Source organism: Drosophila arizonae, chromosome 4, assembly GCF_054131065.1.
Source record: "Drosophila arizonae isolate 15081-1271.41 chromosome 4, UAZ_ARI_1.0, whole genome shotgun sequence".
Classification (NCBI taxonomy): Eukaryota; Metazoa; Arthropoda; class Insecta; order Diptera; family Drosophilidae; genus Drosophila; species Drosophila arizonae.
Window position 1 is genome coordinate 5,054,452 of NC_142924.1, and position 25,155 is coordinate 5,079,606.

General features: G+C 38.4%; 1 protein-coding gene across 2 annotated transcripts; it reads right to left on the reverse strand.

Moving 5' to 3' along the window:
* Window positions 1-7,594: 7,594 nt before the first annotated feature.
* On the reverse strand, window positions 7,595-22,066 carry GV1 (nuclear protein GV1). Of its 2 annotated transcripts, none has more exons than XM_089466937.1 (5): window positions 21,829-22,066; window positions 19,549-19,662; window positions 8,832-9,028; window positions 8,445-8,763; window positions 7,595-8,025 (listed from the first exon to the last, which is right to left on the reverse strand). In XM_089466937.1, the coding sequence occupies exons 2-5, from the start codon at window positions 19,549-19,551 to the stop codon at window positions 7,648-7,650; spliced, it is 897 nt and encodes a 298-aa protein (XP_089323063.1). In that variant the 5' UTR covers window positions 19,552-19,662; window positions 21,829-22,066; the 3' UTR covers window positions 7,595-7,647. The 2 variants fall into 2 exon arrangements, with proteins under 2 accessions (XP_089323063.1, XP_017863824.1); XM_018008335.2 differs by having other exon boundaries at window positions 19,549-19,590; window positions 21,829-22,061.
* Between the last annotated feature and the right edge of the window lie 3,089 nt (window positions 22,067-25,155).

The window sequence follows — 25,155 nt, forward strand, 5'->3', positions numbered from 1 at the left end:
CGTCACTTTTACAATCAGCCATGAAAAATCTGCACAAGGCGATTTTCCATTGGCTTAACTCTTGCTTGCAATAGATTTTCATTTTCCAAACAAAATTTTGCAAGCTTCGCTATAGTAGTTGCTGTTGTTGTTTTTGTAGTTGTTGCAGTTTTGTTGCCAGCTTTTTATGGTGTTCAAACTAATTTGCAGTTACAAGCCCCCGTTGGCCCGTTTCTTTTCACAAACTGCGGCATCATGCCCTTTTGTTGCCTTTTATGCAGCACTCACAATAAGGTGGGTGCTCATGGCATAGACGTCGAACAGGGTGCATGAATATAGTATGAGCATGAGCATGACGTGTGTATGAGTGCACATATGCATGCAGAGTGCACCAATTGCAATTATTGTGGAACAGAGGTAAGGCAGGCGTGCAGGTGGGGGCGGCTAGATTGCTAAATCGAATTATTGCTGATCTGATTCGCCAACTAGACAACAACGCTGGGCATTAGCCTTCGTTAAGTATAATGAAAAGTCAAAGTAATATTTATATAATTATGTGTGTATAATGCTAAAGTAGAATTGGGACACGTTTTGGGACAACTTTCAAGGCATCTGTGTTGAAGTGAATTGGGACATATTTTGGGACAATGATCGAGAGATCTTCAGAGAAAATCTGTAAAAGAAGATAGTTTTTGATGTTAAATGGGAATTGGGACAAATTTCAAGACATCATTAAACAAACTTGAAGTACACATGCCATAAAGTGTTTGCCAAGATAAGAGTGATAAGAGTGTCTACACTGCTCTACGAAAAACCCAAACACACACACTCATAAAACTTTATGAAGTGTAAAAGAAAAACTATTATGTATTCGCCTTTCGTTTTCTAACAGTTAACAAATTATGAAAAATTAAAGGAAAACTATTACAAATCTTAACTGTAAATTTCAATTTACATAAAGCAAAGTTCAATACCATAAATCGAACAGGCACAGGCGGAGGCACTGGCTCAGGCACAGCCTACGACTCATATTCGAATGCCAGTCAAGAGCCCGAGCCAGAGCCCGACTTAGAGCCAGAGTCAGAGCCCGGCCAGAGCCTCGACAAAGTGCAGCTCCAGTTCCCCTTCATTTGGTCTGGGGCAACTTTCATGCAATTGATTTTCCATGAACTTCATTTTGCATGTCTCGCGTTTTAGAGGTTTTGTTTTTTGTTTTTACTGTATTTTTCGGCTACTTTGGCCTTTTTCCGCAGTTTTTGCATACAATTGTCATTGTCATTGCTGTCGCGTGTTGTTGTTGCTGTTTATGTTGCTGACCTGTCTGTAGATTTATGTGAAGCTGCTGCCCATTTGGAGCACATTATGTAAAATTTGCATTCAAAACTGGTTCGCGTTTTCGATTTCGCTTTTCAGCGGAATTGAAGCGAATTTCAGTTGTATTTATATCTGATTTGTTGGATTTGTCCTAGGTGCACTTTAATTGGCCAATGCGGCGCGGTACAGTGAGCACTTTTTTAATGGCCTCGTGGCAATTAAACAGCGTGCTGACTTTCAGCTGAGTCAAGGAAACGGACACGAGATACAAAAACCAAGAGTTGCATTTGCAGTTGACTGAAAGGGCATTCCCTCTCAATTGAAGTTACGATGGCAATCGAAATAAAGATCTGGAGCAGAAGCAACTTTTACAACACGACCATGACAAAGGCGATCAAGTCCGAAATTTACTCTTAACATGAATATGTGTACATATATTTAAATCAAATTATAGCGTTCACTTTTCTAATTAGTTCATGTTTAACTTGTAAATGCCTTTCGAACAGTTCGTAATGAATATTTTGGATGTGACGAAGAAGTAACTGAATGTAGGTAGATGTTTCGGTGTGATGGGAAGCGATTGAGAGGAAGAGGGATAGAAAGAGAGATAGGACCAGAAAAATTGAGTGAGGAAGACATTTCTAGAAAGTGAAAGAAAGAAGGGAGAGAGAAAGAGAATAAAAGGAGTGATAGAGAGAGACAGAAGGAGAAAAAGAGAGAAAGAGTGACCGAAAGAGACAGAGAGAATTGAATATTAATCTATATACATATATTTCTTATTCGTTTTCAAAGGAATATTACATCGATTTCTGTAAGATATTTTTTTTTCTTCAGTGCACAGTTCATTAATTTTGATGTTTTGTAGATTCTTAGATAATTTGAAATTAGTTCTGTCGAAACTATGTATTGTAAAGTTGTTGTTTTCATAGCGATAAAATAGCATTTCAAAGCAATCGTTAACATAAATTTTGCTCAGTGGAGTTAATAGAGCTCGTAACATCAACATTTACAACCTAACGGTAGCGCCACGACATTGCGAGGCCTTAGCAACAACAGCAGTAACTGCAACAACAACAACAACAACAACAACAACAACAGCAATAACAGCATTGGCAACGATAACAACAATAAACATTGAATAAGGTTAGCATCGCATGACACGATTGCAGTGCCCTCCCTCCCTCCCCTCTCTCTCTGGCTCCTTCCTTTTCTCTCTCTCTGGCTATTGATTGGCCGCCTTTATAGATGGCATATGCCTGGTTACGAGCGTCGCCATGTGAGATAAGCACCCGCATAGCCGGGCAAAGCTATTGAAAACGTGGCCGGCCAACTGGCCAAAGCCATTTCATTATGTAAACACACAGCGCGCAAGGAAAACAAGAAATCTGGCAACAAATCAATAGAAAAAAAAATGCCAAACAAAACAAATAAAATGTTTTCATTTCTCATTGATGGGGCGTCGAGTCGAGTGTGGAACTGGGGCGTTCAGCAGCAACCGCAACTCCAACTGACCGACTAACTATACAGCCAGGCTGACTGCCTGAATGCCTGACTGGCTGACTCTATGAGCACGTCCATTGGGGATCTCAAACTGTATCTGTATCTGCATCTGTATCTCTCTCTCTCTCTCTCTCTGTGTCTGTTTGAACCGGGTCCAGTTGCGTGTCGGCTATTATGAATAAACATGTGCCACATGTAAGCTGTCGCTGTCGCCGCTGTCGCCGCTGTCTCTCTTGGCGCATTTATTTCATATTGGCCAGCTCTGGAAAAATTGCAATAGAAATGAAAACGGAGTCTATAACAAAAACGAAAACGAAAACGAAAAGAGTGCAAAGCATTTTTCATTTTGCAATTAGCCAAGGAAACAAGCTTCAGCCGAAACTCGTATTTCCTGGCCCAGTGTCTGCCGGTTGTCTGGACAGGCTCCTGCCCGAGCTCTCTGGGCTGCCTGACAGAAGATGCACCTTGATTATTGGTTAGCCGTTCGTAGAGCTCGTTGAGCCTGTGAGTTATGACAATAATTTCATGTTAATAACTTTCAAGAAAAAAACCTGAACTTTTGGTCTGTGAACTCAGTTGGCCAAAATGGCAAAAAAAAAACTAATTTTTCTTCGACTGGCTGGTTACGCCATTGCCAGCAATTTTAAGTGATAAAAAAAGAGTAAAAACTAAACAAAAAATATGCTGGCTACAAATTGTGTAATGAGCCGCGCGCATAGAAAACTCTAGATTTGCAATGGGGCGTATGCGTAATATGGACCCTGGCCAATTGCGAGCGTAAGCTTAATTAGACAATTTCTCTATTATGGATGCTATGGATGCCTTTCACAAACAACTCAGAAAACACTCAACGCTCAATTATGTCTGTGGCTAATCAAAAGGGCATTGATTTTTATGAACTGCGAAACGGGCAACAAGCCAAACTGGAGCTGCAGCTGGAGCTGGAGCTGGTCTGTTTTTGGGCTCGACTATCTAAGGCTTGATGATGGGCCTGGCTTTTGCGAGTGGCCGCTTGTTTGCCCTGGTGATGGGCGCGATGGCGTCACTTGTACAAATCTTTGCATTTAGCCAAAACGTGCTGCACTCCAAACTGTATCCCCAGACGTTGGCCAACATGATGCAAGAGCGAAAGAAAGTTGATCGCTGGCCTGGCTCATAAGCGGAGCAATCACCAGTTAACGAAAAAAAAAGCAAACTGAAGCAAAAAATAGGTTTGGGCTTTGCCTTCAAGTCCGGGTCCGGCCTCAGCTGACGGGTCAAGCCTGTGTGGTGTGGCTCGTCACGTTAGGGCCAAAGCGAATTGCAACTAATGCAGCAGCAGCAGCAGCAGCAGCAGCAGCAGCAGCAGCGGCAGCGGCAGTGGTGGAAGCTGCGCTGGCAGCGGCCTCGCGACTTGAGCCATAATGTGCATATTGCAGTTTTTTTTTTTTTTTTATCGCTTCTCACTTTTGACAATAAATTGCCTTGGCGGTGGCTTTGCCCGCGTTACCTTTAACGAAGTGTGAAAGATGTCGGCGCTGATTTGATTCGATTGCGCCACGGTGGCATGCACCAGCAGCAGCACACGCTGCAAGCTCTTTTTGTTGTTGCGCCTCTCTGCACCGTGAAGATGTAGTTAACAACGTGACTATATAATCAGCATCAGCTTGGCGAGGCTAGAAAATCGCAAACGGCAGCTGCTTTACCTCACAGCTCTCAGCTCAACTCAACTCAAAGTTGTCCCAAAAGCCGCCAAATGATTTTTGGCCCACTCGTTTCGTTACGTTTCTAATCAAATTAATTTCGCCAGCTGCACACATGTCTCTCAGCTCAAATTGGGCTTTTTTTTGGGTTGGAATTGGGTCTGGCACTGATTTAGCTGCTGCTGCTGCTGCTGCAGTTGCATTGCCGGAGCATTGCGCATACGCAGAGTGCGCCCGCCACACAATCATGATGCAACTGAGTCTCAGCTCAGCTAAAGGTGAGAGGTTAATCGAGATAAATTCAATATGTTTGAGCAGTTTAGCATGTGTTGAATCTATTTTATCTGAGCTTTTTGTTCTTTTTCGTATTTTATTTGTAATCAACAGATTGTCGGCTTTGTTTGTCGAATTGACAATTATAACTTTTCGATTTACATTAATTTTTACTGCTATCTTGATTCTGATACAATTTGTTTTTTTTTTTTTTTTCAGGTTATATATATATATATAATTATATATATATGTATATATATATATATATATATATATATATATATTTTTTTTATTTGAAATTCTATGTTTTTATTTATTTACTTTAACACTTTATTTAATTGTTATTTTTTTATAGTGTTACAAATTTATTTATTTTATATATTTAAGAAAATTATTCTCCACTTTTTTTATATTTTGTTTCTCATATTTTTATGTTTGGCTTAAATCTCAATTAATTTCTATTATTTTTATCATTTTTATTTTATTTACAAGTACTTTTCATATACATTTTCTGACATACACATATATATTTTTCTATCTTTTATCTCAACTTCTTCTTCATCATTAAAGCAATTTTTGAATGCATATAAACTTGCATCCATGCACAATCTACTGTCTGCCGCCGAATCTCATCGTATTAGCTACGCCCACTATTTCAAAAATACGGGTTTTTGTCTCCCAGCTGCTTGCACATTGTGCATAAAGTCTGGGGTAAACAATCACCTGGAACTGTGAGAGGTAAGAGATGCTGCGCAAGGCTAACCAACTGTCATTGCTTAACGCACTCCACACACTCACACACACACGTGCAGAAGCGGACTGGTAGAGGACTAGTAGAGGATGCCTTCGAGTAGAGGCGAGAATTGACGAAGCAGGCAGTCGCTCCATAGCATGCTCAGCTTCCAATTTGAGCTTGAGTATGCTTGAATCTCACGCAGCATATACATATATAAATATCTTCACGCACACACACTCATATTCATACTCATAAATTCAACAATTGGTTACCTCAGCCAAACGGAAGCGAATTTGCTGTTGTAATTTGTCGCGTGGCCTCGGCTGGGCCAGAGTTTCGCTTTTTCTCACTTACTTCTCACACTTCCAATCAATGAACGTATATTTATCATCCCGCTCTTAATAAACAGTTGTTAATTGTCCCAAGCTGGACAACAAGCGACATTATTTATAAAGAAAAAATAATGAAATTAGCATAATTTTATTGATGTGAAAGATTGTTGTTTGCTGTCGCCGAATAAAATTGATAAATGCCACAGACATTTTTATACGCCCATTTGGAATTAAGAATATTTTCGAGTGCAGTTATAAATTTGCATTGCATTTTTTAATCGTTAATCCATTTTATTTTATTTTATTTTTTTCATTATTATATTTAATGTGAATAAACTCCGTTAGCGAGAAATGCTAATCTCAATTGCTTTTCGAAATGTTTGTTTATGGATTTAATTTGTGTATTTAGATAAGTAAATTAGCAGTCGGATAAATCGAATGATGTCTCTTACTTTACTGAGTTTATTTCTTTCTGCTCTTAGAGCTATAAGAAGAATATATAACATCACCTTCGAGTACAGACACTTAAAAAAGCACATTAAAAACCCATATAAAAAGAAATGAATAAGCAAAAAGAACTATTTAATTAATATACTTAGAAAAGCCATAAAAAATGATTAGAGAACAAGAGGCATAAAGAACAAGTAAATAACAGTTATTAAGCACAAAGCTTTGGCTAACGTAGTGCACTTAGCAAGACCAGCCCAAGTGCTTATTATACAAAATATACATATGTGTACACATACATACATATATATATGCATACACATATCAATATATCGCTACAAATCCACTTGCTATACAATGTAAAGCAGCGCCAGCAATTATCTGTAGCCCGTTAAATTGTTGTCAATTTTAACAAATTGTATTTAATTAAAGAGTTTTGTGTAATGCTGTCACGAAATTTTGTACCCTTAATCATTATAAATGGATGCAGACTATGCGCTCAGATCGTGAAGCGCACGCAATTAAAAACCTAAACAAAACAAACCACAAACGACAAAATAAAGCACCCGAAAAACAAAAGCGAAGGAAAGGGAAAAGGAAAAGACGATACCGAAAACGAAAACGAAACCCGTTGACAATGCGACGAAAATTAGCGCTGGTTAATGACTCCAGCGGCCAAAAGTACACTGGGAAAAAATCAGTAAACAGTCTTAAACGGTAGTTAGCACTGTGCATTGTTGTTGTTCTTGCTTGAGGCAGCTAATGATGTTGTTGCCCATTGCCTACTCCAGCTGCTGCTGCTGACGTGTGGCACATGTTGACAGCAGCCGCCGTGGTCAGGGTCTGGCTGCCGCTCTGTGATCAACGGCATTTAAATGATGGACCACCAGAAGCTGTTCATACATATTACTAAACGATCGGGCTAATTGCGCCAGCTGCCGCCAGCTATGAAAAGCCGTTCAAGAAAGTACCAATCATCGTTTCAAGTTAGCATAACCTGGCCCCGTTATAACTTTGACAGCCAGCCGCTGACAGCCTAGAGTGTGTCTACTTTGTGTGTGTACATTAGTGTGTAGTGTGTGTGTGTGTGTGTATGTGTGTGTCTTACTAAGTATTTACCCTTTTGCTAAGCGGTGCGCTATTAAGGCTCGATTTGACGCCCCGTTGTAGTGTACGCAAGTTTCAAGTTTGTTGCCTGAGTCTTTTGTTTCTATGTAAGTGAATTGATTCGCATGAGACGTGTTTTTTTTTTTCATTTTTCTTTTTGTATTCGATTTATTAAGTATTTACAAATTTTGGGGCAAGTCTTAACGTATAATTCGCATATATCGTTTTTTATTATTTTTCGTTTTTTTTTTCTTTTTAATTTTTTTTTATGTAGCGCTCAACTTGAGGTCGCGTTCGCTTGCGTCGGGCTGCTGGGTGCCTGCAGCTTTTCGAGCAGCTTCTTCAACTTGTTGTGCTTCTTCAGGTAGGCGCTCTTCTCATGTGCCAGCTTGTAATTGGCAAACATAGCGGCCGTCGTCGTTGTTGTTGTTGTTGTCGTTTGTTGCGTTGCTGAAGTTTGCGTTGCAGCAGTTGTTGGTGTTGCTGTTGTTGTTGTTGTTGTTACTGTTGCTGGGCTGCTGCTGCTGCTGTTGGGCGCTGCAGTCGTGGAGGAGCTGAGTGTGTCTAGCGGCATTTCAGAGTGCGGCTCCTTCACTGGCGCCTCCTCCGCCTCCTGCCAGTCCAGCGCCTTCTCCTCCACGGGCAGCAGCTGCAACTGCAAAGAGATGATGCATGTGATTATGACATGGACATGGACATGAACGTGGGGACGTGGTACATGGGCATGAAAGCAAATGCGATTGCGATTGCGATTGCGATTCGCAACTGTTGGCGAGTGGTGGCGACTGGTGGGTGGGTGATTGTGGCTCTAGATGTAGCTGTGGCTGTGACTGTGTATAGGTGTGTGGTGGGTGTACTCGTACTTTGTACAGCGATTGTGCAAAAAGCATTTACAAAAGTGTCAAAAGCATTTACATGTTGTTTTTGCTGTTTATGTTGTTTTTTCTTTTTCGTTTTTGGCTTTAATTTGTTGTTGTACACGCAATTTGATAAAATGAACACGGACTCCTTAAATATATACATATATACATATCAGTAGCGCAGATAGCGCTTACGATTATCGTATTGTCTTACATAGTTCCATGGAGCATATTTCGCCTTCTCGTAGGCCTTGTACTTCTTGGTCTTCGCATTGTATTTGCCCTGCAGCTTGTTGTTGTTGGGCGCAATCGCAGTATATTTGATGCCCACTCCGGGCACATACTGAGCCGCCAGTGCTGGCACAGCGACGGTGCCAGTGGCTGGTCTCGCTCCTGCATTGGCACTGCTATAGGGATCAACTAGCTGGCCATAGTTATTGTACTTGGGCGGCTGGTTGTTGTAGTTGGGCGGTGCATAGGGGCCGGCGGGTATGACCCAGGTTCGGGGCCGGGATGGAGGCGGCAGCACATAGCTGTAAAGAGAGACAGCTCATTGAGAAGTGAGCGAGCGGAGAGTGAAGCCAATCAGATTCCTGCTTACACGTAGGGTCGTGGGTTGGGAATGTCGTCACTCTGGTCCTCCCAGACAGGCGCCGGCTCACGGTATGGCCGGCTGGGCGGCGCGGGTGTAGTGCGCGGGGGCGGCGGCACTATGGGACCCGTATTGGTGCCCCAATCCACGCGTATCGCTTCGCTGCACGCGACGAGGCAGATGACTAGCAGCAGGCAAATGGAAGGCTGCAACAGAGGAAACTTATAAGGTGAATGCATGTGGCAATAATTTGTCAAAATTAATCGATGGCAAAGCGATTGGCAGCGATTGTGTCGATTGTGTCGATTGCTTCGATCGCTTCGATTAGGCAATTGCCTTGAGAACATTCGCCCCCAATTGCAACGTGTATATCTGTATATCTGTATGTAGAACAAGTTGTACAAATTTGCAGAATGTAAAACATTTATTTGCTTGCCAACTCACTTTGCCTTAAAGCTTATGATGCAATTGCCGCATTAGCAACAGCTCAGCTCAGCCAATTAAATGCGCTTTATATAGCGATTAGATGCAACCAAAACTCAACAAAATCAAATTTTCGCTCTTGAACTCGTTCATAAATAAAGAAAAAACTTTTATAATTACGCGTCTTGCAACAATGTCAAGTGTAAAAAAATAAAAAATTAATAATAATAAGCGACACAAATTGTTGTAAGCTTAATGCCATTGTTTGTTGCTGTTGCTGTAGTTGTTGTTGTTGTGTGAAAATTTCTCAAGTTGTTAACACTATTAGGCCTAATGCAGATACTGTTCAAAAGCTCAAAGTCATTGTGTCCCCCCTTATTTGGAGCATGATTTATAGCGATTTGATAAATATTTATTTACTCACATACATATATTTATATTTTTATTTATATTTATATTCAGTCAGCGTTTGTTTTGTTAATTGAATTGGTTTGTTAAATAATTGATTTATGTTGATTAATTAGGCTGCATTCATGGCTTTTTTATAATCTAACATTTTTTATAACATTTATTGCTATATATATTAAATAAATAAATGCATGAAAGCTTAAGCTTTTGCTCGGTGGATGGCCGTTTATTATTTATATATGCATTGCGAACATTGTCGCAGGTTCTCAAGTGTTTTTGCAGCTAATGATCAATTACGCGCCATTAAACATGAGTTGCAGGAATATAAAAAGCTGAACAACAACTGTTGAACAGTTGAAAGGTGCTAAATGCTTGTGCTTCTGGCGAAGGTGTGACTAGCTGGGCGAGGGGCGGAGGGGCTTAATCGATTTTACAATACAATTTTCACAACCAAAACACGATGCTCTCCTTGGCCAAATTTGTTCGTTGCCAATTTGTCAATCGGCGGCGCTTTTGACAATGCGCACACAAAAAAAGATATCGATACTCGTGATTTATCGATGCCACCTGCAGCATGGCAATGCACTGCAGTATCGTTTGTCTGCATATGCGTGTGTCTGCATCTGCGAGTGTGGGTGAATAGCTGTCTGTAACTCTTTGCTCCTCTTTTGTTGCGCTATTCTCCTTTGCTAAAAGATGAGAATTTGTTGTTGTCGTTTTGTGAATTGAATGTGTGTTTACTTGAACGATTGCCAGGCATATGTTAACCAATATGAAGTGATCGTATATTTTATTTATACTTGCAAATCGCAATACATAAAACTGACATGCCCGGTGAATTAAGAGTGTGACCATTGCATTCTAATTCAGCAAATTCATTCTTTTCCAACTAGCCAAGACTAACGAACGGCCACTTACGTAACCTATAAATCAGTGCATGAGGAATAATTGGCTGGAGTGCATAATATTTGTGTAACTCACAAATGAATAAAGTTGTCAGGCGTGTTATAAGCCTTATATCGATTCTTTGCTTTTGGTTAATTAGAAATAATTGCTTGTGCATACATCGATGTTTATTATTACTGTTTGAAGTTGCTTTCAATAAGGCCAGCATCGATTCTTATTCTCCACCAATTAGTTGGCTCGATCGATGTTTATTCTTATCGCAAGGCACAATGAATATCATGTTTTCGACAATGATTCCTGAAAGTCGCCATAAACATCGATTCAAATCAAACTGGCAGCTGAATAACGGCTATAAATCAGCAGTATATAGGTTATATTCGATATCCACGCAGATATGATTTTGAATTTCAATAATAACAATAACAATTGCCAATTGCCAATTGCCAGCGATGTTGACAATGCGCCGAGTGCATAGCAAATAGGAATTTGTGTATTTAACTACTGTGATCGATTAGCCAAATTCGCAGCACAAGATATGCAAGTAATGTCTGCTTCGAAGTCTCACTTTTTATGGCTCGGTTCATTACCTGGCGATTTAATGATCAACGACTAGGTCCATTAGGTTGGGAAACCTGTGATTAAATTAGGTTTTATTTGGAGCTGCTTTCGAGATGTTGTAATGCCGGCTAAATTTAAACAACAGATCATATCAACTAGGCACTTTAATTTCGACTGCATATCAAATTCAATCCGATAATTCAATAAATAAAAAAGTACAAAAAGAGATCAACACATTAGTCAAAGACGCCAATGAGATAATTTAATGGCGCAGTTGGGCAGCTCCACTTGGCCAAGTGTCCGTTGTTAAGCACCATGACAGCATCAGAAATTGTGTTATGCAACAATAGCCACTCAATTGCGATCAGGGGCTTTGGCTTGTCTACTTATCGCTCTTTGTCACTTCCGAGACATAATTGCGACGGCCTTGAACTTGAAATTCACTTAGCTTCACAGATAATTACACTTGGCGAAAAACTCAGACAGCTTATTTGAGTGAATAAAATTAATTGTTATGTTTGGTCGGATTATTTATAATGCATGCGAATGAGATAAGAAGAAACACAAATACGTATCAGAGATTGGGATTGTACATATCAATTAGGGATATGACGGAACAGTAGATTTGAAAAAAATTGAGATGTTTTCTTGAATATTATATTTGATTATTATATATTATTATGCGCCACCTGGAGCTTGACACATTTTCTCTGAGTGTACAAATTATGTAGAAAAATCTGAAATTAATTTTTAATTTTCCTAAAATCTTCTTTAAGTGTATAAATTACGTATACGCACTGGGAAGCTTTGTACCCAAGGTTAAAGTTTTTATATTAAATATTATGATATGGGAAGCAGAAACCATTCTTAGACCTCAATTTACTCTATATTTTCTCCAAGTGTACCGCCATTTGCGCCCTAGGTATTCGCATAGTTTTCATTCGCAACTCATACAGCTTTTTTCTTTTTTTTTTATCATGTTAATTAAAGTGCGAGACTTGGGTCGGGATTGTTAGATTAAAATCGGGTTGCTGTGCGTGTGCTGTGGCTTGGCGGGCCAATAAAAAGTTTTTTTTTCTTGAGAATTACACTGCGCAATTGGGATATTTTTAAGTGCCAGCCAGTTGAATGAACTCCAAAATCGTGCACATGATTTTTGTGTACAAAAAGGCGTAACAGCATCGCCTGGGATCGCATTAATTGGTCGGCACACCCAACATGGATATCACCTTTTGCGACTCCTCCCACTCTCTCCGTGTGCCGCGGCGTAATGAGCAGGAATGCGGCGTGATCGAGCGATTAGGGCGGGCGGACGTTGTTCTAACCACAAGAGCAACACTAATCGACTAATTAAAAACAATCAATAAACAGAGGTGAACACGTCCATAGCCAGAGTCCATTATCATTAGGCCTTTGATTAACGCAGTTTAGCGGGAAAATAATCATTTATTATCTCAAAACGATTTGCTCGGCATTCCGCTTGCAGCTTGGCTCAGCTGCAAATTAAGTGCTTAAAGAAACTGCAAATATTTTTGCGAAACGTTTAAGTAGTTTTTAGTTAGTTTCGTAGTTTTTTTTTTGGGTCAAGCTTAGATTTAATTTAATGTGGCTAGAGCCACAGAAAAGTGTGCTAGGCGGGGGCGCCAGCTGTCCAGCAGAGTGGTCCAGCGGTCGGGGCAATCTTTTATCTGCCATCGAGTGCAACACCAAAGTCCGTTAAGCGCATTGTCTTTTATTGCACAACAACAACAACCACAGTAATAACAACTAATGCAACAGCAACATTATTAGCAGAATATAAAAATAAAAATTGTTAAACGGATCAAAAACTAGCCATAATCATTTTGAAAACGCCCTAATTGAAATCATTTATATATATCATGAGGGCATGGCCTTCTACTGCTACGGCTGCGGCGGCTGCTGCTGTTTCTTCAAATTTTGAAACTCGTGTCATGCGGGTGAGCTGAAATTGCAGTTTAATTATTGATATACATATTTATTGTTCGAATTTGCACTGCATAGCGTTTGGCAAGCATTCGAATGCGGGCCCCTGTTGCATAATGATAAATGAATATATTCATAGGAATAACCTATCAGATGTGGGTGATGAAAGTGTAGCCAAAAAGACACAAATATCAAAGATCAGCCATAACGAAAGTTGCAACAGCGCCACGAATTGGCCAGAGTAAGACCCATTAATCAAATGGTATTCATAATATCAATTCAATATGTAATGAGCCATCAAAATTCATATCTTTAGGGCATTTCATGATGTTTCATTCACAGTTTACAGTTATTGTTTCGCAAGAGTTGATGCTATTATTCATAGCATAGAGAATTTTGATTATTATATTCAAGTTTTTTTAGACTGAAAGCTGAATGAGATTGAAGGGGAGCTCACATTTTCCTTGTGTATTATGAATTGCCAATTGAACTAAAGCAAGTTTAATTGGTAATAAATTAATAATTAATTATCAGACCACATTAGAGGTTGATATTTTGCTTGTATATGTACATATATATTGTATAAGAGAAAAAATCTAATAAATAGGGTATGAAAGTGGAGCCTGATACGATGATTTCTGTATAAGAATCCTTTCTAATTTAGGAGAGAAGAGAATGGGAGAGAAGCTAATAAGAGTACAGTGAATATGAATCCAGTACATCTAAAATCTCTAGCTTTCAATATATAAATAAAATAATATTAGGTTTATTTTTTTACGATTTTCATTAAAAAATAGTTTTATAGCTCTATTTCCTCTAAGCCATTTATAGATTAAATATGCTACGCATATTTTTTTCTTAATAGCTATTTCCGAAAAGTCTGCTAAGTCAAAGCTCCTAATACAACTTTGCTTCTCTTAAGCCAGCCTAAATTGCAGCCCATAGAACAGGAAATGTTAGTTTATACTATAGTCAAATGGCAAAAGACCATGTATATAGAGTAGAGCACATTAGAGCACCATTCTTTCTATAGTTAGGCATTTGCTAGACAACTTGATCTGAGGTGGGAGTGCTATCAATGTGTCAAAAATGGAAATAACAAAATTATTAGCCATAAATTGTGTATTCTACGTGTTAGCCTTAGCGTACATAGTCATTAAATTTACATCTTAATCGCTTTTTACGCGCTGAGAGCCATAGATCCGTAAAGAGCAATGCAGAGAAGACATCCGGCAGATCACTGAATGGTCAGACAGACATTGGGATTGTGTTCTTCAGGCACAGCCGATTCAGTGATTCGCTGATTCGCTGACTGGGGGCTGCCTGGCTGTCTGACTGGCCTTCAGTTGGCGCTTGAAGCGTAGCTGACGCTTGATTCGAGAATCACACATACAGAGAGGCTATAAATAAAGGGTTTAACAGCAACAGCAGCAAAATGACTTCATCTGCCCGGGCAAGCGAGCGAGCAGTCGAAGCGTGTCAGGTAATTAGTCGCTGTGTTACAACGTCTCAGGTAATGCGCCTCATTTGCATATAAAAACAGCAAAACTTTGACTACCAGGGCTAACCGATGACCTGGCCTAGGCCTGGTCTAGCCAGCTAACCAGCTGGCCAGAAAGTCTTGACTGCTACTGTTACTTCTACTGCTTCTGCTTCTTCTTCTTCTTCTTCTTCTTCATCATCTTCTACATCTTATTCCATTCAGTGGAGAAGTTCAAGGTTTGGCAAATTGTCGCTCACTGCATTCAACCATCCATCAATTAGCTCAACGTGCTTCGACGACCTTGTGGCCAGAACAAACAACATGACACATCGCCCCCAACGACGCGACGCGTCGGTTTATTCGTGCTGCGCCTTCAAAGCTGGCGTTAAATTTTGACATGGCTTTTTAACACCAAGCTGTTCACTTTGGCTGTTGCTTGGGCTGCATTTGCCGCGGCTGCGCTCGTTTGTCACAGCCTAATGTTGGCCAATTTCATAGAAGCAACCAAAAATAAAGATAAATCGACAAAATACAGCAAAATCAGCACAAACTTGTTTCACGCTTTGAAACGCTGAAACATTTGTTAAAACATTTTGGCATTAGGTCGCCTCTGGGCTTAGTCATTGAACGGTTGTTTAGTACCCTATATTTGTAGTGGTTAGAGAGAGGTTTAGTGCTTTTCTGCTAAATTATGTAACAACGCGAAAAAAGAGAGAATGACGGAGAGAAGATAAAGTAGTGATATATATATATATATATATATATTATACATATAGTGCCCTTAACAATCAAGTAATTCTAGTCATCTCAAACTGTCTGTTCATTCATCTGTTTATCTTTCTGAATATATCCCCCTGTTCATCTATCTACATATATCTGTCTTCATGTAACTGTATTTTTAGTGATCAATCTATATCTCTGCCTTTCTATCTGCCTATCGATCTATCTGCCTAACTGCCATCTGCCTATCTTCTAATCGATCTATCAGTCACTTATCTGCCTAATTTCCTAACGACTCATATATGTATCTGTCAGTCTATATATACCAATCGATCTATCGATCTTTCTGCCTGTCTCGCTGCCTGCCTATCTGTGTTGCTCTTTATCTGTCTCCCATTCTGTCTGTTTATCTGCTCGTCTATCGGCTCATATGTTTATCTATTTATCTAGCGCTCGCTTTAAATGTCTGCCTTATCGATTTATATAACTGTTAGCTGTCGGTCTTTCTGACATGATAGACATATCTGTGTCTGCTTTTTTGTCTGTATGTCAATTCGCATTATTATATTGGTATATTTTTTACAGTTTAGGCTCTTGAGTATAACAACCTTACAAGTATATAAGCATCGCATCTCTCAACTCCGACATATTACAGGGTATCTCTCCATCAGCTACACTTCATCGAGAACCCTCTTGAACATGTTTCAAATTTTGGTCAGATCGCATTGCATTGCTCACATTGTTCAATAGATACGTCTACATTCGGTGGCAGCTTCCTCGTCAGCTTTTGGCCAGCTTTGGCCCGCCGTGCCGGCGCTCGGTCCCCCGTTTTGGGCTCGAGCTATTAACCATAATACAAGTCGCTTGTCTATTCAGCCGACTCAGAGCAACCTTGTGAGGCATTTGAGCGCACACGTTTTTGAATGCTCTGCTAAAATTGTTGTTGCTGGCATCTGAAGTATTTTAGCGGTTTTTTGGATCACAAAATTATGAAGATGGCGATGGTGTCGATGTCGTGTATCGCAAACCCCAGACAGACAGACAGACCGAAGATGCTTGACTTGATGATAGTTGATTGGCGTGAATTTGAGTGGAGTCTTGTCTTAGTGAATGTACCAACCGTGAAGCTTTCTAAAAATACATTTAGAATGCCTGCGCGGAGACTAAAAATAAGAGCTAAATCCTCTTTGGCTGAATATACATATGTACATATGTATTGCAAAATTTCGCTAAAGTCAAGAGCTTTGATCGCTTGAAAATTCCTCAATCAATTTGACTGCATCTTGATTAATTGCCAGCATGTTCCCATGCTATTCAAGCAGCCACAACAAAAGAATAATAAATACAATTTATACATTTAAATCCCCATTGATGCCCGAAAATGATTTGCGATGCCAAAAGTCAACAGCTGAAATTTCAAGACGTGGGAGTCAATCAGCCTCTAAAAGTACTAAACAAGCGAAATTTAATAGCAAACAGACATGAGATAATAAATAAATAGACATCATGTTGATTTCAATTAAGTTGGCAAATATTTCGATATTTTACGTAATTTTTATTGCGGGGTTAATGGAATCGCAAAACCATTCAATAAGAGACAGCTCAATGTCTGCCTACCTGGCTGACTGACTGGCTGTAGGTGTAACTGATTATATCTACCTGAAACGTAGCTTATACAGCTCTTCCAGGTGTCTGTAAACTTGACCTCTACGATAATTTCTTGACACATTCGACACGTATTTGGCGTGTCAGAAAATTTAATTAAAAGCAATTTAGCACAAGACTCTGATCGATGCCCGCACGGGGAGCTTCAATTGGCAGCTGAAACATCTTTGGCCAATACAAAATATTATTAAGCAAAAAGTGCAGCATTTTGTTGTTGCTGGTCCGATTGGTCAGAGCGATATCAGCATGGCTCATTGAATTTGTGGCATTTGGGGGCGTAGTCGACGTTTCGCAAAAAAGTCTCAAAAAACGTAAAAAGAAAAACCTTCAACATAATAACTTGCATTTTGAGTAGGGCAGTCGCTGCGTCTTGTCTTGTTGCTCAGAGGCTAACTGGGCGCTAATCATAAATCTGCAACGCAACTGCAGCATTAACAAAAACAGCAACAACAACAACAACAATGGTTAGAGCTATAGCCATGGCTAATCAGCGGTTGGGTCGCTTCAAGTTAATGCCTCTCAGGCACTTAGCTGTTTGAACTTTTCGACGTTTGTCTGGAATTTCGTTTCGTTCGTGTTGTGAAAATGTAAAACTAAATAAATAAATCGAACTGCTTTCGGCCACAACAATGGGCAGCTCTGCAACTGGCCATGAGGTCAATGTGCTACCGTTACAGTTAACCAACCAAAATTGGCTGACCATTCAATAGCAGCCACTTGATTTGAACTGCATTATTGATTCAAAGCCAAACCAAACAAAAAATAAACAAACAAACAAGTGTCGAGTTAGTTATAATTTGCATAGTTTATGTTGCAAATTTTACATAAAATATGCATTTTCGTACGTTTTACATAGCTATTTGTATAATTCGATATGCGCACAGAGATCAACCTCTGCTATATAGCGTAACAATTTGCATCAGTTATGAGACCTCCAAACCAAATCAGCATCAGCATAACAATAGAAATTGTTAAAGATAATTAATATTTGTTTATACAATACATTTCCCATAGGCTAATTGGCTGACAAATTGCTTTTGTCGACTGAAATACTTAATGGCGTTTAGATAAGAGTGTGAAGCGTTTCATCAATTCCAATTTCCATGAGAAATTGACTAACCAAATTGCTTAATCCACTGAGTTTATATATGAGGAAGTTCGTTTCATTATAACAAAAACAACAACAAAAAAGCCCAAAAAATTAGCAAAAAAATAAAACGTTAATTACACTTAAATGATGTTGCACAAATGACTTTATATATATACATATGTATGTATATATATGCTGTACATATTGTCAATTACTGACGCTGATTTCACCAAGAGCAGACAACATGCTTCCGGTGTGCATCTGTACAAGGTGCCAATCAAATGACTTAAGACACAAACTTTGGCGAAAGCTTCTGCTTCTGTCAAACCAAACGAGCATTGTTCAACGGTAAATCACAAATTCAGATACAAGAATATTGCAAACAATAAGCAACAACAACAATCACAACAACAACAACAACAACAATAGCAACAATTGTGGGTCATTGCCTTATTGTCAATTGTTTGCTGCGAGAGCAAAACAAATGGCAAACAAAATCAAATTTACCACAGCCTGAGTACCCCTACCTAGTGCTGGTTGCCATTGCGCAAATGTGTCTCATCCCAAAATAAATGATATTCATCTCAAGTTTATGGCTATGCACGTATTCTCTTTGCGGTTGACTTCTCATCATGATTTATAATCACGAAGTGTGTGACAGTTTTATTTTGATTTGTTTTTATTCTCGTCTTTAATTTAACATTTTTGTTGCGGTTACGTTCGCTGATTAAATCAATTCGTGCGGTTTTTTTTTTTTTTTGCTTATTAAGTATTTTCATTTCGAATAATGCTGTGAGAAATTACGTATACGTTACCTATATAAACCCAAGTACACTAGGCGCAACAGAAGATTGAGGACTGCAATGTTCTAGCTTGAGCCAAAAGATTTGCTTAATTGAAATTGATATGCCAAGTAAAAGACTTAGGAAACGAACTTTAAAGGAAAGGTTTCTTTTTTGACTTGAGTGGAATAATATATTCTTTTTAATATCTTTCTTATATAGTTAGCTTAGGACTTGGGAAACGAGCTTGCAAACTCGATATTCTGCGGAAATCAAAAATTGACAATTTATACAAAAGTTTATTATATTCTATGCAAAAGACTTAGACAACAAACTTCTTCTAAGAACCCCTATTGTTTATTGTTATTCATTGTTTATTATAATTCTTGACATTATTAAAGTTCCACTATTGAAAGTCAAGATTGAAGTGTGCTTAAGCAAAAAGAATTTATTCTAGAATACAAATTAACATGATTACTCTAGCCCTTTTTTCTCTCACTGTATTTGCACTTGTTAGCAAACAGCTGTATGCAGCGGGGCAGTCAATGAATTCAAAAATAAACCTGAAGTACATTCCAGAACATTAATCATATGCGATATGTGATATGTATATAATATATATACAGGGATAATGTATAGCCAGCCAGCCATATATAAATATTTAGATCTCATATATCGAAAGTATCTTTCGGCCTCTTTGAAGCTTAATTGAAATTAATTAAATTTATATTTTTATTTATTACTTACCATGATTGTAATTTGAAACTTCTAATCAAAATTAAAGTTTAGCTGCAAAAATGTAGAAATAGATTCGTTTTGTATTTGTTATTGATTATTGATTGTTGTAATTATGCGCATAATCTGAGCATATATCAATATTTTCATTAATTCATTTCGCTTTTTGAGGGTCGTTGTCGTCGTTGCAATTATTTGGCATTTGATATCACACACACACACACACACACACACAGATTCTATATATACACAGAAAATGTAATTGTTTTTGCTGCTGTCCTCTATTTGCGATGCTTATAATGATTGTTATTAGTTTGTAGTCGAGTTTCACAGCTGCTGCAGCTAGAGTTAGTTATGAAAACATTTTCCATTGACAGACTGCGACTTCAGCTGAGATTCGGACTTGGAGTCGGCTTTGGGAGTGTGCTGCCTGCTAGCCGGTAATTGTAGACGCGCGGCATTGTTCGCATATTGAATGACGATAACGCTCAATGTGACAATATCAAATCAGATTTGAGATCTCAGAGGCAAAATATCAAATGAACTGTGCTGCGCTCATTATGCAATCTCGGGACTGGACGGAACTGGACCCTATTGCCACAGTGAATGTCGCCGAGAGTTGGCCGATTGTTGCGATTGTTTCGTTTGCTTTGGTGACGCTGACAATTTGCAGTCTCAATTGCAGACACTCGTAAATAGATCTGCGACCCGCCGACAGCTGATAATAAACTTCCCGTACTGCTCGCTAACTGACCTAGTCAAACTTTTTGCGGCGTCGGCATCGGCGTCGGCGACGGCGTCAGCGTTTGTCGTGCATGCGTAAATAACAATTTAAATGACAATTATTTTTAGTTGTTTTTTTTTCTGCTTTAAAATTTAAAAGTGCGCGTAATTTAAAATTGCTTGCTTTGGGCCTTAGTCGCTGTCTTTCAGTGTCGCGACTGCAGCCAAATGTGCGCGCATGCCACGCATGTTAAGTGCCGTCTGCGCCGCAGTCCCGGCGCGCCGTCAATTGACATCGTAAAAAAAAAGTGTCTTATAAAAAGTCTGAAGAATTGTTATGTGTCATGGCTGCAGCCCAAAAAAAAAAAAAAAAAAAAAAAAAAAAAAAAAAAAAAAAAACGAAACGTGACTATGTAGCAACTTGACCAATCTTAATATATTGTGAACGATAATGCCTGACTTCAATCGTAAAGTTCTGCGTTTTCGAAACGTGTTTTTGAGGCGTCAAGTGAGCGAGATCTGCATGATCTTAAATGGTATTGGATATGATCTATATTTACATATATCTATTTAATTAGTTTGCTTAATATCTTAAGTGGAGAAACAAGTTTAGTTAAGATGAGTAGTACATGGGTTTTATTGATTGGTGAACTCGTTTTTTTCCACTGTACTTGAAACAAGTATTAAATAGAATTCGATTTGCATTCCAGTTCTGTTTTATATGGATTCATTTTATTTTTTATTATAATTTTTTTTTTCTAAATACAAAAAGAAAACAAAATGCTTTGGCATCAAAGAAGTTTTTTTTTTTTTTTTTAATTTACGCTAAGTGCTTACAATTATCTGAAAGTATTTCCGGCTTTTAAACAGCATAACTACAATATATGTGAATGCCTACTTGGGCAATTGAAAAACCTTAGACACAAACTCATTTCAATGTTGTTGCCATTAAAAGCGCGTTTAATTTTGTGTTATTATGCACATGATATGAGCTTGAGTTATGTTTATTTTTTATTTTTAAATATTTTTTCATATTTCATATTCAATTATGCTGCTAGCTTTTCCCTACCATTTGATTTATGCGGCCTTAAAAACTGCAGTTCGCTTAACTGTTTGAGGCGTTTACTTCAAATGTGATTTGATTAGTTTCTTTTTTTTTTTTTTTTTTAGTGCGTGCAACGACGACAACGACAAGAACGCCTCCTGCTCAGGCTCGGAGGCTTTGGCTTTGATTTATTTATTTGCATAAATTTAACACGGCTCTGACAGCAGCCGAGTGTTTTTGTTTTTGTTTTTTGGGCTGTGGCCTGGCTGCCTATAGGCGCATACTCGTAGTTGCATAGCTACACGCAAGTTCGTTGCCTAAGTCTTTTGTGTTTTTTTTTGTGTGCAGCAAGGAATTTGCATGGCTGTGCCAAATTTTACTGCCTGAGAACTGCACTGGTGTGTGTGTACATGTATGTGTGTGTATGATTTATTATTTATTCATCATAATTAACACCATTGCAACGCGACTTTTAATTTGGATTTTTGCAATATTTTCGTTTGATCTGTTAACACTTCACATACATTGCTGAATTTCGTTAGTTGGTGCTGCTGCCGTTTTATTGAATGTTTACTGTGCTGGCTTTGTTTTGTTTTCGTTTCGTTTGCTATACCGAGGGCAGCGCTTTAAGCGTGACAAAACACATTGGAGACACGGGCCACACTGAAAGCAGCGCATGTGGTAGCATCAGCATAAAGTCTCAGGTCTCAGGTCTCAGGTCTCTGCTCGCCGCTCTGTGCATCAGCTGCTAGCCGAGGCGCCGCACGAAGCCAGCACGAGCTGCCTGCCGACTGTCGGCTGTCGGCTGTCGGCCAGTTCGGCTTGATTTTTCGCTTTTCGCTTTTATTTTGGTTTTTCATTGTGTTTGTTCGATTGTGTTGCCAAAGCAAGTTTTTCCCATATGTTGCTAGGGCAGCTTCCGGCTGGACATGTTTCTGGAATTTCAATTGTTATATACGTACACATACATACATATATACACATATAAATAAAGATGTTCATTTATATATTTGTTTCTTCTTGATTTGCATTTAATGAAGCTTATACATAAATTGCAATTTTTACAATTTTTTGTATTAATTAATCAAGTGTATATTTATATACACACATTTGCTTTAACTTGAATGCGGTATCCAAATTTACGCAGCTCTTGATAAATTTTTGGAGTTCCTTTGCATCAAATATGTTAATGCTTTTTACATTTCTGGAAATACTTTTAATGAAGCACATCACAGCAGGATTACAGTATATCAATATATGGTATATATACATGTGCTTTCGGCCAGTGAACAGCCCTGACCTCTTTAATGGCCAAAACGTTTAGCCTAAGTTGACATTACGTGAGCGACATTGAAACTTGATATATATAGCACACATATATGCCTATATGTGGATATATCACATGTATATAACCCGTTATCTTTGTATACTAGACTGCACGCCTTGCCTGAAGGCTGCGCCTAAATTGGAATATAAGCCACGCTGATTCTATAGCTAAAGACATTAGATATAAGTATATCATATATAATATCACACTTATATGTACATACATCATCTATATTCAAATTTTTATTATATTAAGCCAAATGTTCATCTCAATTTGTATTTCCTCATCATAAATCAAAGTCTTAGTTGAACTTTCCAAAAATGATTTCCATACATAATTCTGTATGCATTTGTCTCAGGTTCAGGGCACTTAAAACAGCTATAATTAAAATGTAAATCTAATTTAAAAGCCATATCAGCCAGGCGGACGATCGATTAGCATACACAAGTTTTTGCAATTATGCGAGTGTGTATTTGGTTCCAATAGTAAATCAACAGAAATGTCTGCTTAAAACGCTTTGGCTTGACAAGTTGATTTTATGTCGGGGCGGGCCATGTACCAAACAGGTCTTACAAAAGATCTCTATCGCATTTATGGTCTTTTTATCGTTTTTCTTATTATTATTATTTTTTTTTTTTTAATTTACAGCACATTTGATTTTTTTTCTCGTGCTTATGATTGATCTGATGATTTTGTGGGCCGTACAAGTGGCAGCTACTGCTTGATATTTTTTTTCGGCTCTTGGAGAGTGTGGGAGAATTTTTTCAGCGTTCGCATAATCTGATGGTAATTTTTGTAAACTATCGAAAGTGACAGGCTGGCTAATTTATAGCTTAAGATTGGCTAAGGCAAGGCAACGCTTTTTAGAGAGCAAGAATTAGAGTTTGATAGAGGGGCTAAAACGGGCTTTGAGGCAAAACGGCGGCTAATGCGGTTTCTAGGAGATGTGCTTAGAGATTGAAGCAATAACTTAATAAATAACTGATTGACTATCAATTTATATAGAAAGTCTTGGCTATGCGTGATAGGAATGCTGCGGGGGGTATATGGTATGATATGATATAGGTTTCTTCAGTTGCCGTGTATGCCAAGGATAATATTCCTATAATTGAGGCTCAATTTAGTATATTGTCTAAAAAATGTATGATATAATATATGGATTCAGATGATAATTATGATGTCTGCTGAGCTAATTATGTATCAACTAAGCTATATATACATACTAAACTAGTTTAGCGGTTAATTATCTACCCAAAAAGTATATTAGGAAACCTTAAGCTAAAATTGAGCTGTGTGCAAGGCTTTTATGCATTTTGTCCTTGGCATTGATTAAGCAGACATCTGATGGTGGATAAGACAAAGTATAAATATTTATATTTATTTGTATATATAGAGTATATTGTGTCAAAGAATTGGAAAATCTTTTTTGTTGATATAAAGTATTCGACATCCCAAACAAGTGTATTATTAATATGTATACTGAATTATTTATAGCTAAGATAAGGTCAACAATTTTTCAGACCACCCTCTTTCATAGTAAATTCATATTTATAATTCAAATAATATTATCATTTTTGTCAGCTCTGATAAGTTGACAGATAACAGACAGATATCTATGTATGATTTTACCGCCCATTGCGTAAATCGAAGCCTAACATGAGATAAGATAAGATAATGTGGAGATGAGCTTGCAAGTCTATAGAAATAATTTTTACATATTAAGCACATTGTGAAACGAAACAAATGTAAATATAGCTGTAACGACACATAAAATAATATCTATAATTAATATTGAAATAAGTCTATTAATCATATACAAAGTATTTTAGATAAGATCTTTAATTAAGTCAGACAAAAATGCCTTGGCATTGACTTGGCGCTGGTGGACTGTCCTCAAGTCGCAGCTCGTATGCCAACCGCAAGATCATTAACGCTCTCTCGATGTACTCTATATAGGGTTACATCATGGCTACTGCAGCTAGCATTGCTTGGGCCCAGTTGTCATAATTTATAAGTGCAAAGCCACCCAGCTGAGGCTGTCAGCTGGCACGGCCTACAGTTTTGCAATATTGAATGCTGAATGTGCTAATACCGAGAATATTATTGATCTTGAACGCTTGACTGAGTGCTACAGATCTGGAATAGATATCGACATGACAGCCCCAGCCAGATATGTAGTTGATGCTGGCCGTTCATGGTGCAGAGAGCCAGCTCAATGCCTTTTATTTAATGAGCGCACATTCATTTATCTTTATTAGTAATGGCAATTGGCAACGGACGACGCCAAGATAAGCGACAAACGGCCGGACAGCTGAGCAGTTTATGAGCCAATTTACAAATATCTCCAAAGACGCTTAAGACTCTGGCAACGTATCTAAATGCCATTTGCATATGCTTGAATATATCCATGTATGTATACACATACATATTTCTTATATATTTGCAAACTCATATTCAAAACTCTTCTTAGCTAATATGCATTTAAGTGCCGGATTTGTGAGTAAACCTGATTCGGTTCTATGCA

Excerpts from the sequence above, each read along its gene's own strand:
- GV1 (XM_089466937.1), bottom strand. Across the intron at positions 8,764-8,831 it reads CCCAACCCACGACCCTACGT|CTATGTGCTGCCGCCTCCAT; the intron begins GTAAGCAGGAAT and ends CTCTCTTTACAG. Across the intron at positions 8,026-8,444 it reads AATATGCTCCATGGAACTAT|TTGCAGCTGCTGCCCGTGGA; the intron begins GTAAGACAATAC and ends ATCTCTTTGCAG.